The following is a 13,714-nucleotide window of genomic DNA, read 5'->3' as shown; positions in this document are numbered from 1 at the left end:
GAAAAATCAAATTTGATACAGAAACAAAAAAGATCTTATCACACAACAAGAGATTGTAAACCGAAAAAGATGAAAAGAGCTAATTAACGAGCATGAACAAAGAGAGGAGTTGCTGCGTTTGTATGGAAAATTGAAGGAGACGGTTGGAGTTGAATATGGTTTCCAAAAATACCCTTATTAATTAATTTTTATTTAAAACATATAAAAATAGTTAAGCCACAAGATTAATTTGGAGTATTAAGATGTGTGGCTGAGATTTGTTCTCTAGTTATGTACTTAATGGGCACTTGCCCTAACTCTATATATATTAATATATATATATATATATATATATATATATATATATATATATATATATATATAGGAAAATGATCAATACAAAACTTGATCTCAATACAAAATCCAGACCAAATCCTGACCATGAGATTTGACAATCTAATGGTCAATAATTAAACAAAAACACGGAGGGTCATTGTAAAACAGTTTTAGGTCATATTATAAACTTTGGGTTTGAGGTCATGTTAAGATCATTTCATGTCATCCTTACTATAATGACGTAAAAATAAGCTTACAATGACCTAAAAATGACTTTTGTATGCTTGGTTCTGCATTTTTGTATTAAGAATGGTTTTGCATGGATCAAAACCCTATATATATATATATTTATTTATTTATTTATTTGATTATTGTATTCACTTAAGAGGAACAACAGGGATTGCTGCGCAAAAATGCACAGCAAAGAATAGTCTCATACATTGTTAGCAAAGAATAGTCTCATACATTGTTATATGTAGTGCATGAGAACTTCTCGATCCATTAAACTATTCCTCCACTAAAGTTAGAATCTTAATTTTATACTCCATCTGTCTCAGAGTAAGAGTCTTATTTTGTTATGGCATGAGTTTTAAGAAATATAAAAAAAAGTGGATAGAATAAGTTAATGGAATATGAGTATCACTTATATATAGTAGTTTAATAGTAATAAAATGTGAGTGAAATAAGTTGGTGGAATATGAGACTTACTTACCAGTAAAAGAGAAATATGACTTTTATTATGGAACAAACTGGAATAGCAAAATAAGACTCTTATTGTGAGACGGAGAGAGTACTTATCAGCGAGGAAATAAATATCGTTAAATTTTCAAGCGAAACAACATAGAACGCCTAATTTAGTAGTAATACACAACTACACATTGTTAAAAAATATTTTAACGATTCACGAGTTCATATTCTCCTGACTTTATTATACCATTCAAACTAACCATTTACTAAGTAAGAACATCTCTAAGGAGGAGAGGTAAATGAAAGAGATATATCATCTATTTACCTTTTCAAAAAGTGAAATATACCCTTTTAAAAATCAACATATTCCAAAGAAAAAAGGTATATGGAAAGATAAAATATTTTTTTAAGTAAAATAATAGTACAAAATACATTCCAAAACATAAATGTGTAATACCTTCTCAAATATACCTTTCCCCTTGGAGAATATGTAGTTATAGGATTTTACCTCTCCATCGATGGAGAGGTAAAGATACCTCTTCAAAATGGAAACGTATAATACATTCTCAAATACATTTCCCCTTTGATGATGATTTTTTATGAAAAAAGATAAATGTGGTAGTTATAATACTTTACCCTTCCACTTACCTCTCCCTTAATTATATTTATATAATTTTCATTGATTTGTATGGCATATATTATATTGTTTCAAAAAGTGTTTGGAAAATGAATTTATTATTTAATAAAATTATCGATTAGAATTTGATTTTATAAATAATAAATAAAGTTTAAAATTAAAAATTTTGTTGAAAAATATATTATATTTAATTTAAGTCTATAGTAAACAAAATAATTAATTTGATGAATATTGGCATCTTAGACATAGGAAACACTAAAAACAAATAGAATTCAGATTCCTCGCAATTTTGGGATTGGACGAGAAGTCAATATTATTTTATATAGTTGTACAAAATAATATTCCATTGGATATATAAGAGCATCTCCAATGCACGGATGTCCCACTCGGACATCCACTAGGACTTCCCAAAAACACCTTCTGCCACGTCACTAGGACTTCCCATCCCACTGCCACGTCACTAGGACTTCCCCTTCACAATCCGCCCTTCCCATCGCCCTTCCCACTAGGATTTGCCGCAATAAAAAAAATCACAAATTCACAAATAAAGCAATTTACGTTTACGGAAATAAAATTTCAACACGAATACGAACGGGAAAAATTATCAACTTCATTAAAAAAAACATACATGATTTGAAAAAAAAAATTACATAGTGGTGCGAATGAAATGAAGTTCAACGAGCCGTATATATAGAGTTTAAAAAAATAAAAAATAAATAAAATACCGGGCGTCCGACCCACGCCACAATGGCGGACGTCCGCCCGCCCGTCGCCCGCAAGTCCGAGGACATCCGACGTCCTTACGGGACGTCCGTATCCGAGTTGAAACGCCACAATGGCGGACGTCCCGGTCGCCCGTCGCGGATGTCCGACCGGACGTCCGCCATTGGAGATGCTCTAATAAATTATGGATTTAATTAATGGGTTGGCTCATGTCCGACCTCCATGGATTCCTAACTTAGCCCATATTCGACTCTATTAATAGGGATGAAATGGAAGACAAAAGACAAGCCTCCACATTAGAGTGAAACCCTAGGTGTGGAGAAAGAAAGAGGCGGCATCTCCTATTGTGGGAGAAAGTGAATTTTCGGCTCTCTCCAAATTCATGGGAGAGATAGAATAGATCTCTTATCCCCTTGTTCTTCTCTTGGCTCTTGTCTTCTTTACCATTATATCCTATACGAGAATCAAGAGTTTGTGAATATGTTAGAAGATTCAAGTTTAAGCACAGGCACAACACATGGAGAAGATGCAAGCTACGTCATTCTTTAGAGGACCCAAAAGGTACTCATCAAATCATACTTAATTTAACGTATTTTATGTGAATTTATGTGATTTTCACAGATGATATATCTATGTGTTTTACATGAAAACGAAGTTAATCTCATAATCACCCAAATAATTTAAGGATCCGTTTGTATTTTGCGTGTTTTTGCTGCGCAACCTCAACAATTGGTTTAGAATAATTTTTTAGGCTCTAATTATGTAGATTAATTGTTTGAAATTTTGAAAATTATGTGTAAAAATTAGTGTTTTCCGAAAAAACGTATAATTTCCTATAATTGTGAATACTATGAATAGATCTAGATATTTCTAGATTAAATTATATTAGATCTATGATGAGACATTCTAGATCGATAATTGAATATTCTAAATCTATAAATTTTATTTAAAATCTTTAAATTATTATTTATGTTTATATGTTTTTAGTAGTATATACCCTCCGTCCCATAAAAATAGAGACCTTTGGAATGACACATGTTTTAAGAGATGTAGAAATTAAAAAAAAACGATTGAAGTATTTTTAGTGGAGAATGTGGAAGAGAAAAAACTTTTCAAAAATAGAAAATAACTATTTTGTGAGACATATCAAAATGGAAAAATAAACTATTTTTATTGGACGGAAGAAATATACTAGTTTATATGAATTTTTAAATTACATATACATGTACATATATATTAAAGTGAACATAAGGAACAAAATAAAGAAATTGATCTACGATATCTGTGATTGAACATTCTAAATATGAAAGAATATTATAGATCTATGTCTGTTCAAGATATCTATAATATTTTAAATTTAATATGAATGTTCTAGATCTATGTATATATGTTCTTGGTAATATATGCTTGATTATAATATAAATATTGAATTATAGGTACATATTTGTATATATTAAGTGAACATGAGAATTGTCACTTATTAATAAAAGCTAGCGCTAGCTTGGCTTATGGTGACTGTATGTAGGCAATGGCGGATCCAGGATTTAATAATCGTGGGGTCGAATTAAACAAGATAATAAATATAATATTAGATATATTTATGCAAAAAATACATAAAATATAAATATCACAATCTTTTGTTATGCGGTATAGTTTACTTTTACGAATATCAATATTTTGAAATCGATTCAAATTTTTTCATTGGGAATAGTTGCAAATGCCCTCCTTCTCATTCTATACCATTAAAATGGCATTCAACCAGTCATCTTTTATCTTATTTTGTAGCTCTGACTTCACAAATTTTATTATTGAAAACACTCTTTCAACATATATTGTGTTGTTTTTTCGTTACTGGTATAAAGTAAGATCATTTTAATCCTTCGACAAACCAATGGGGATTACTAAAATTAAGATAACACGATCAATCCTCTAAAAAAATTATAATTTATATTCTCTCTTTAATACTCCCTTCGTCCCATAGTAGATGTCACACTTGGGAGATGGCACGAGATTTTAGGAGATGTTATTTTGTGTGTTAAGTGGTGAGAGAATATATAATTTTATAATTGATGTGAGAAGGAACTTTTTCCAAAATAGAAAATGTGACATCTTTTGTGAGACAAATTAAAAAGGAAAGTGTAACATCTACTATGAGACGGAGGGAGTACTCATTAATCACATTCTATAACATTTTGAATTTAATCTCATTAAGGATAAGGCAAATAAAACAATTAAATCAATAATTTAAAATTTAAATGCTTTATGAATACTTATTAGGCATTAAACAATGGGTGGTAGGCCCATTTTGTGCCAACTTAATTAGTACTACTCCTACTATATAAAATATATTGGAACTTGTGCCACCTTAATTAGTATGTGAGGTAGGCCCATTTTATGAAGCCCAATTACTTGGTAAGAATCAATTGTTTCTATCTTATTCTCCGCAGCAGATTTAGCTCACAGCAGCGAGCCAGTCAGCCAGAGACTTGGGGTAGGGGAGTTGGCGCCGCGGGGTCGGCAATTGAGGGAGGGTAATATCCGGCGATTCTACGACGATGGTGGTGGGGTCGGCCGACCCCATCCGACCCCACCTGGATTCGCCACTGTATGTAGGTAGGCATATTGGGGAAACAACCGGATATAATAAGAAAAATTGTACTACATGGTTTTCAATACGAACATAAGTACGGGGTTCATAGTTAAACAAATAAGAGTATCAACATTCAAGGTACGACATCTTAATACAAAATGCTGCAGTGGAAGAGTTCAAGAAAATGTTATCATGTATGAAGAAACAATACACTGTACTTAAATTATTTGTTGTATTTGTTCAACACTACCTCCTCGTGTCTGCGTTCAACCTGCACATTTGAAAAGAACATGTATGACCGAGTACTTTGTATACTCAGTGGGCATATGCCAAAGTATAATTTTCGTATAAAGAGTTTTGTCAGCCAAAATTAAGTGAACACGAGGTTTTAAGTTAAAAATGATTGAAACATAATTGGCATAGCAAACACATGGGCGGATCAATTGGGGAGGACAAAGGGCCCCTCAATATATTTCATGTAGTACTATTTTGTTATATACTCCCTCCGTCCCAACTTAATTCTCACTCTTGGAGTGGATACGGGTATTAAGAAATGTAAAGAAAAGTTGGTTGAAAAAGTTAGTGGAATGTGAGACCATTTTTTTATATTAGTTTTATAATAAAATATGAGTAGAGTGCGTTAGTGGAATGTGAAACCTACTTACTATTTATGGTAAAAATGAAGTGTTACAATTAAGTTGGGACGAATCGAAATGGAAAAAAATGATAATTAAGTTGGAAACCTTTTGAGTTCCTTTATAAATGGCTGACCTCAAACTTTTAAAAATTCTTTCTTATATATATTTTTGCCCCTGAAACAGATAGGTATTTTATAAAATAAAATATGGCATGACAAAAAATACACATTATAATTTTCACATAAATATGTTTGACTAAAGAAAGCCCACAAAAATATAGGATAGAAAAGGTCACCTCAAAAGCTAAAGTCTTGGGTTGGAATTCCTTAATTCGAATTTAGTCGACGTACAAAGATGTCCCCTCCAGAACTAAAATAATAATATTTCAATTAGACTTTACGAAGTGGTTAACTCTCGAGTATTAATTAAATCCTTATGTATTCCTTGTTCCAGAAATTAATTTTTGTCCTCGAGATTAGGGAACTATCACATTAAATTAGTTAGCCATGTATTTTGTTTCCTTCGTTCCCAACCTAAATAACGAGTGGAAGGCCAGCCCATTAATCACTTAAAAGTTCTTCTTAGCCCAACAGAAAGACCCAATACTTAAACTATTAATTAGCCCAAAGAATAATAGGAGCAAAGCTGGCCCAATTCTTTAAGTAACCAAAGGATCAAGGGTTCTTCCATCTTAAGATGGGATGAATCAATGCCATTTCATTCTTTAATTTTGTGACTTTTTATTTATTTATTTATTTTCAACCTACTGACCCTTGCCAGTTTTATAACCACACAATCATCTTCCAAAACAAATAAAGACATTTTGGACGGCACAGAAATTAATACATAATTGGTAAAGTGTGAGAGATAATGAGTAGAATAGTTAAAATATTTTCAGTCAGTAGTGGGACCCACATTATTATAAGTTGTAAATAAATAGATGTATATGAGTATGAGTATGAGTATGACTATGAGTTTGAGAGAGCTTTCCATAGATGAAATGAGATATTTTATGGAACCGTGACAGATGAAAAAGAAATTGTCCTTAAATTATGGGATGAAGAGAGTATTCAAGTTCTTTCTTATAAAATAATGTTCTTTTCCTTTTTTTAACAATTAATAATAATTTCTATTTATCTTATTGTACTGAAAATCTATAAATACAATCCAAATTTTATCACTACACCTTCATGGTTTCATTGTGGAACACAACAGCATACATTCTCTGTAACATTAAAAACAAAGAATTTCTTTTTTGGCATAAGATTTTTTATGCCGTTCTGTTTTAGTAGCGAGAGAATGAAGACGGATAGAAAATTTATACACCAATTATTTTTAACTTATGGTGTAGTATTATTTTATTTCAATAATAAATTTATCTGATCTAATAATTTTTTTCAATATAAGGATTCACTTAACTCTCAAATGGATGCCAAAGCTAGAAAAGTGATCGATAATGATAAACTGAAATGCGAATAAGACAAATAGTACTCGTTGGTGGTGTTCGGTTTCCAAGATAAAATAATACCAAGATACAATCTAGGATTGAGTTGTGAGATTATTTTAGTCATAGGGGGTTAAACTATGACTAATTATCTCATGATTATCCATCTAGGATTGAGTTGTGGGGTTGATTCTCATGAACCAAACACGCTACAAATTTAATCTCGGATACAATCTTGCAAACCGAACACCCCGTTAAGAATATTCAAATTCAATGGGTAAGCCTGAATTAATCTAGTCCGATTATTTTATAGCTAAAGAGGTGGTTTTGTATCAATTGACATAAATTGACATTAATTTTTTTTCTTCTTCATCATTAAAAGTCTGATTTCATAAGGGGTGGTTTTGTATTAATTGACGTAAATTGACATTAATATTTTTCTTATTCATCATTAAAAGTCTTATTTCATAAGTATTCTTTGGCCTATCAATAGGCATTTGAAAAAGAAACTTGTTGTTTTGAGTGAAAATTTTTTTAGTTGTTTTGAGAGTTTAATTCTCCTATTTTATCTTACAAAATTGACATTTCTCTCCCTTTCTCTCATTTTTCCTTTTTTCTATTCTTTTTCTGGGTGCATTTTTGAAGGGCAGGGAACTGCCACCTCTTTTATCTACTTTCTTTATGAAAAATAGTTTATTTTGTAATTTTAAGTGTCCATAAAAAAATACTTTATTGGAAATAGACTAGAATAATGAAGATTGAATAAAATATTTTGTAATTTTAAGTGTCCATAAAATGAAGATTGAATACTTTATTGGAAATAAGGAAAATACAGCCGCTCAAATTAGGCGTGGAATAGAAAAATTCTCCCCAATTACCTATTCCATCTATATAGGCAGAATATTTATTTACGTAATTAATTGATTAATTCATCTACGGAAGCAGGGCGGTTCATTAATGAAGGCAATAAAACTCCATTAATTATATTGATTTAATTAAATAGAGAAATCACTGTGATGCTATGTTTTTGAACTTTGAAGAGATGCGTTTGCATTTGTTAATATAAGTCAATCTGCTATAAATTCGATTAATAAATTAATTTTATATTTTGAAATGCGAACTACCTTTGTCCACTAATATTAATAATTTTGACAGTGGACGACTCAAATTTTAATGTAAATTGGTAAATTAAGAAAAAATAGAGAACAAAAATAGCTAAAATATTATTAATAGAAAATGAGATCAGTTTCATTAGAAAAACGTGTTATCATAAATAGATGGAAAATAACTGATGAATGGCCAAAAATGAAAAAATATGACTATACTTTGTGAAAGGAAGTAGTACTAATATAATGTCACTATTTATGATCATACATTATAATTTATACTACAAAAGAAAAAGAATAAAATGGTCGAGATGGACAAAGATATGGAGTACAAAAGAATTACTCAAAACCCATACATAAATTAACAAAAGAAAAGAAGACCAACATAATTTATACATAGGTGCAAAATTAACATGTTTAGTCAGGTGCAGAATTCCTCCCAGCTCAATAATATTACAACCCCTTACCTAAATCGTTTACTAGCATAAAATTCAGTAATTATTTGTATGTGAAACATATATAGATTTATATTTCATAGCAACCGAACAAAAAAATCCCTTAATAAACTAGTTGGAAAGAATGACAAGAAAGTAAGATTACAACAGTTGAGGCATCCCTTGGGTTTTGGTAGGCAATTCTTTGCACATTGCCTTTTCCTATATAATTCACAAGCCGCTTGGTATAATAGCCTCCCGACTTTTTATTAATCACCGTATGTAGCAACTATTACCATACATCACGCATGTACCTTCCCGTCATCTGCAGATTCTTTACATAGCTCTCCGTTTTTGAGCTGTCCAGAGCGCCCTGGGATTCAAAAAAAGTAGTTATAGATTTACATTTTAAAAAAATATCTGAATTTCATGAAAACCCTTTAATTGCTTCAGACAGACAAACCTGCTCTTGGACGATAGTGTGGAGAGTTCGGTGGACATCACGCGCCATGCCCTTAGCATCACCGCATACGTAAACATACGCTCCTTCTGAGATCATATTCCACAGTTCCGAGGCCTGTTTTTCACAGGCAAAAGGTTTAGATAGGGATAAATATGACAAGATTGGTGTAGAAACATCAATGTTAAATGCATCTGCTCGAGAATTTTGAGTGGTTGATTGCCTAAAATTGATTTTGTACCTTTTGTGACATCTTATGTTGAACGTATTCCTTGGCAGGTCCATCGCGTGAGAATGCAAGGACGAGCTCAGAGATCACTCCAGCTTCAACAAAGTTATTCAATTCATCTTCGTAAATGAAGTCCTGAGATAGGTAGCACATAAAAACTTGTCAATTGGAATAAATAAGGTTTTATGTATTTATAGAAATGGTGAAATAGTTGCTAACCATTTTTCTGTTTCTGCAACCGAAGAAAAATAAAGCAGGACCAAGTTCTGCACCAGATTCCTTCAAAGCTAATCTCTCCTGAAATACAAACAGAAAGTTACGATGTTATTGTCTATACATAAATTCTTAATGGCCAAATATGTAACAACATGAATGAATCGAAACAAACCTGAAGGAAACCTCTAAATGGAGCCAAGCCAGTTCCTGGGCCGATCATGATAATTGGTAGTTTAGGATCGGCAGGGAGTCTAAAGTTAGAGGTCCTAACAAAAATAGATGCTGAAGAGCAGTTGGGACTTTCCTCCAGAGGCACAGCATTCTGATAACGAGAAATAAGGTGAGCAAAAAATGGACTATATCGCCTATAGTTGTGAAAATATCACCAAAAAGTTCGACATTCTCATCAATTGGATGAAACTATTATACGCGAGACAAACTTTAAATTTGAAACGGAAAATACCTTCATCCATGTTGAGCAGACACCCTTGTGGATTCTTCCTGTGGGAGTTTTCTCATACACCAATGCACAAGTGACGTGAATTCTTGAAGGTGCAATCCTGGAGTAAAAATTATAAAGTATTGAGAATCAAGTTGATGAACATAGATTAAAATAAATGAGGCTGAATGGACTAGAGCAGGGGATATAAGTTGATAGACTGAACATGAGCCGCGATGCTATCATAATCATAGATACTCACTTTGGGGAGGATGAGATAGAATAGAATCGAGGCTGCAAGCGAGGAGCAATTGCTGCAAAGAAAACACCAAGAGGAGGCTTGACAGATGGGAAGTCAGCCATGACCTCAAGCAGGCTTCTCTGACCAGCAACGATATACTCTGCATATTCCTCCTGAAGTACAGAAATGTATATTCTTAAGTTCATAACAAGAGGACAAAAAGATTGAGTTCAGACATTAAAGATGATGGAGATAAATGTAGACATATATAATTAAACATGTCCGAACCTTCCCAGCTGGGGACGCAAGATGTTTAAGCCGATCAGCATCACTAGGGTCGGAAGCATAAGTAGCTAATGCAATCAAAACAGACTGTAACAATTACAAACAATTTCTCATCAGCTGAGTAAAGAACAAAAAACATCCAGGGAATACAACAACACGGTTACACAGCATACCTTTTTAGGAGCACTCAAAAGATCGGCATATCGGCTTAGTGCAGTCCTCAAACTGCAAGGCAGGAAGGGAGGAGGCAAGGCACTTCCACCAAGTGGTGTGCCATCCTCTTTATCAGCGTGAACTGAGAAGTATGTTTGAGGAGAGAGACCGAGCAATCTTTCGGCTTCCTCAACAGTCTCAATCAAGTTCTCACAGTACACACCAACATGATCCCCTGTTTCATACCTGAGGAATAGAATAATAAGTTAGCAAAAAGAAAAGATTCTCCTTTCGCATTGCAATCACGGTAAGAACAAGTAATTATATATTTAGATACAACAGGCCAATCAGTATTTAGAACATCCAGCAGTCTGAATATGAAAAAGAAATAAAAGACTCACTCTAATCCACTGCCAGATATCTCGAATTCCAAGTGAGTGCAAGAGCGATCAGATAGAGGAGTATGAAGCTCGTTCTTTACAGCAACATTTGCTCTACAAGAAAGAAAAATAAACGTACAAGGTTAGGAAAAAGGAAATATAATACTCGTACATGATAAAAAGAGAATGCAGGAGCACATCATCACCTGAAGGGATGCTGAGAATCATAGGTAGCAGTGCCATTAGCATGACCATTGGCTAAGCCGTTCACTGATGCCATTTCTTCTGGTTGGTCATGAAACACAACACGGTATTCCAAAACTGCGGCAGTGTATGGAGTCGAAACAGTTGTTGCATCGCCTTCATCATGAAGTAAATTATCCAACTCGGGCCACACATTCTCACGCCTGCATTGCAATGTTGAGCACAAATTAGGAAAAAACTTACGATATTATTGTAAATAGATGGATTATAGATTAAAAACTTATGCATGTTCTTAATACCATGCTGTAAAATCGTCTTCAATGCACTGATCGTCATCTCCAAGACCCACAGGGATAAGCCGCTTTCCACCTGGAGTTAAATAGCGCATGTAAGAAAAAGTGGATAACAAATTACATGGGTACCACCAAGATAGACCCTGAGCAAAGAATCCAAAACTCATTCCTCATCATAGATTCCAATTTAACTTCCAACTTATAAGAACATGTCATCTGTAAACCATGGGGTGCCATTGATGCCAATCAAACATTTCGAAATCCTAACAATCGCGTTTCAAAGAAACATTCAAACAAAAAATTTTACTCTCAGAGGTTGCATACCTTGCTCGGCGAGAATCTCATCCACCACTATTCCAATCTGTTATCAAGTAAGTTAAAGAGATAACATGTGAGTGCAAAATCTTGCAGTTGTTCACATTTACAATTAACAGAGCGCATACAGACCTTGTTGAAATGTTCATACTGCCTGTTTCCAAGGCCAAAAACACCAAAATGGAGATTCTTATACACGTTTCCATTTTCTTTTCCCTGGAGCACAAAACTTTATCAAGATCAACCCTATGGTAAAAAGCTTATGCACTATTACTCTTTTTACCTCGCCAAACCATTTATAAAACCTCGCAGCATTATCGGTAGGCTCACCATCTCCATATCTGCAACCAGCCAATCCCAAACAACTCATTAAATTACTATTATAAACATGAGTTTAACATTTTTGTCTGGCACAAGCATATATACAAAAGCAATTTCACTAAGCAATCGAGACTCATAATTCAACAAACGATGAACCTACGTTGCAAGGAAAAAGAATGCGAAAGTCTCCTTCTTCAACTTCTCCTCATACTCTTCATCATCAGCCGCATAATCATCCTAAACCGATCAAAATGCCATTAGAAAAGGAAATTAATGAATCTGCAAACTTAATTACTGAAATCGGAAAAGTAAGAGAGCTCTTACCAAGTCAACCACTTTAAAGTTGACCTCCGGGTATCTAGCTTTAGCTTCTTCGGCAAGGGCCTACACAGCAGCAGAATCAAATCATTATTCACCAAAACAAATCAAACATGTTCAACAAATAATTGAGATCGATTAAATATAGCATTCTCGGAATTTCGATGTAATTGAACCACTCTTTTTTCCAAAAACCTAAAGTAAAAGTGAAAAATCTTTTTCTATTTTGCTAATTATTTAACCCAATGATTAAATAGAGTATTCTCGGAATTTCGAATTTTAGAAACAACCACCACCACGAATCTTAGATTTTCAACTTACTTCAAACTACAGCGATCCAACTCTCTCAGTGGAGAATTCCGACGCAATCGAAATTATTTACCTTGGCAAAGCCTTCAGCGGTGCCAGTCTGCGTCCCGAAAAAGATGGTGACCTTCTTCTTCCCATCGTCCTCCTCCTCGGCCTCGGAGAGCATCTTCGGAACCACGAGCTTCGGCAGCTCCGCCGCTTTCTTCCCCGATCCGGCGCCGCGCTGCCAAATCAGGTAGACGGCGCAGCCGAGGAGCACCGCGACTGAAGTAGCGAGCATCATCATGAGGTCCTTGTTCTCCAGCAGCATCGCCACCACGTTCAGCTGTGCGGCGTCCGCGGAGGCGTTCGAATTGTCGAGCTTCATTCCTTTGAAGATCGCAGTCATGAAATCGAAGGGGGAAAGCTTCTCGGAAGTGGATTCCATGCGGAGAAGAAGAATTGCGATTGAATTCGAGCAGAGAAGAAAAAGTTTGCGATGAATTTGAAATCAGAGCCTCTCCGTCGGCGTTGGGGAATCGAGGTTGGTAGAAGAGAGCGTAGGTGAGTTTGGAGAGACTCTGACTTCTGCAGAATGAAAGGGGATTTTTGGGGGAGTTTATAAAGCATACAACATACAGAGGGGAAGGGAAGCGAAGCGATACAAACGCCTACCAAACCAGACCGGTCAATACCGCCACCTAACAACTAACCACCATCATACGCAAATTCTCATTAATCTCGTTCATAATATACTGATTAATTTTTTCGATGCCGAATTAGAAACATCACTGTCCCTTTCTCTCTACTTTTTCATCAATCTTATTTTATTTACAAAACAATATCATATAAATCTTGTGCTGAATTAAAAATGTTTTACTTAGAGTGGGACGCATGGAGTACTAGTATATTCATATAAGGGCTTGTTCAATTTTAAAGATTATAGTACTCCTCCAGTCCCCCCCTTTTTTTTATTTAAATAAACTCTTATATAAAGG

General features: G+C 34.0%; 1 protein-coding gene across 1 annotated transcript; it reads right to left on the bottom strand.

Annotated features, from left to right (window-relative positions):
* Positions 1-8,501: 8,501 nt before the first annotated feature.
* Positions 8,502-13,401, bottom strand: LOC121799412 (NADPH--cytochrome P450 reductase-like). The gene is made up of 18 exons (XM_042198776.1): positions 12,811-13,401; positions 12,435-12,494; positions 12,271-12,347; positions 12,073-12,130; positions 11,922-12,005; positions 11,799-11,835; positions 11,481-11,550; positions 11,184-11,384; positions 10,999-11,091; positions 10,618-10,843; positions 10,448-10,531; positions 10,181-10,332; positions 9,943-10,039; positions 9,652-9,801; positions 9,483-9,560; positions 9,276-9,398; positions 9,038-9,151; positions 8,502-8,947 (listed from the first exon to the last, which is right to left on the bottom strand). The coding sequence occupies exons 1-18, from the start codon at positions 13,162-13,164 to the stop codon at positions 8,867-8,869; spliced, it is 2,139 nt and encodes a 712-aa protein (XP_042054710.1). The 5' UTR covers positions 13,165-13,401; the 3' UTR covers positions 8,502-8,866.
* Between the last annotated feature and the right edge of the window lie 313 nt (positions 13,402-13,714).

Source organism: Salvia splendens, chromosome 4 (genome assembly GCF_004379255.2).
Source record: "Salvia splendens isolate huo1 chromosome 4, SspV2, whole genome shotgun sequence".
NCBI classification, from domain to species: Eukaryota; Viridiplantae; Streptophyta; class Magnoliopsida; order Lamiales; family Lamiaceae; genus Salvia; species Salvia splendens.
This window is presented reverse-complemented; position numbering and strand designations above follow the sequence as displayed.

Bases quoted from the DNA above. Each gene is read 5' to 3' on its own strand.
- LOC121799412 (XM_042198776.1), bottom strand. From the start codon at position 13,164: ATGGAATCCACTTCCGAGAAGCTTTCCCCCTTCGATTTCATGACTGCG. The intron at 12,348-12,434 runs GTAAGAGCTCTC...TGATCGGTTTAG, and splicing joins ACTTTAAAGTGGTTGACTTG to GATGATTATGCGGCTGATGA. The intron at 10,040-10,180 runs GTGAGTATCTAT...TTTTTACTCCAG, and splicing joins TCTATCTCATCCTCCCCAAA to GATTGCACCTTCAAGAATTC.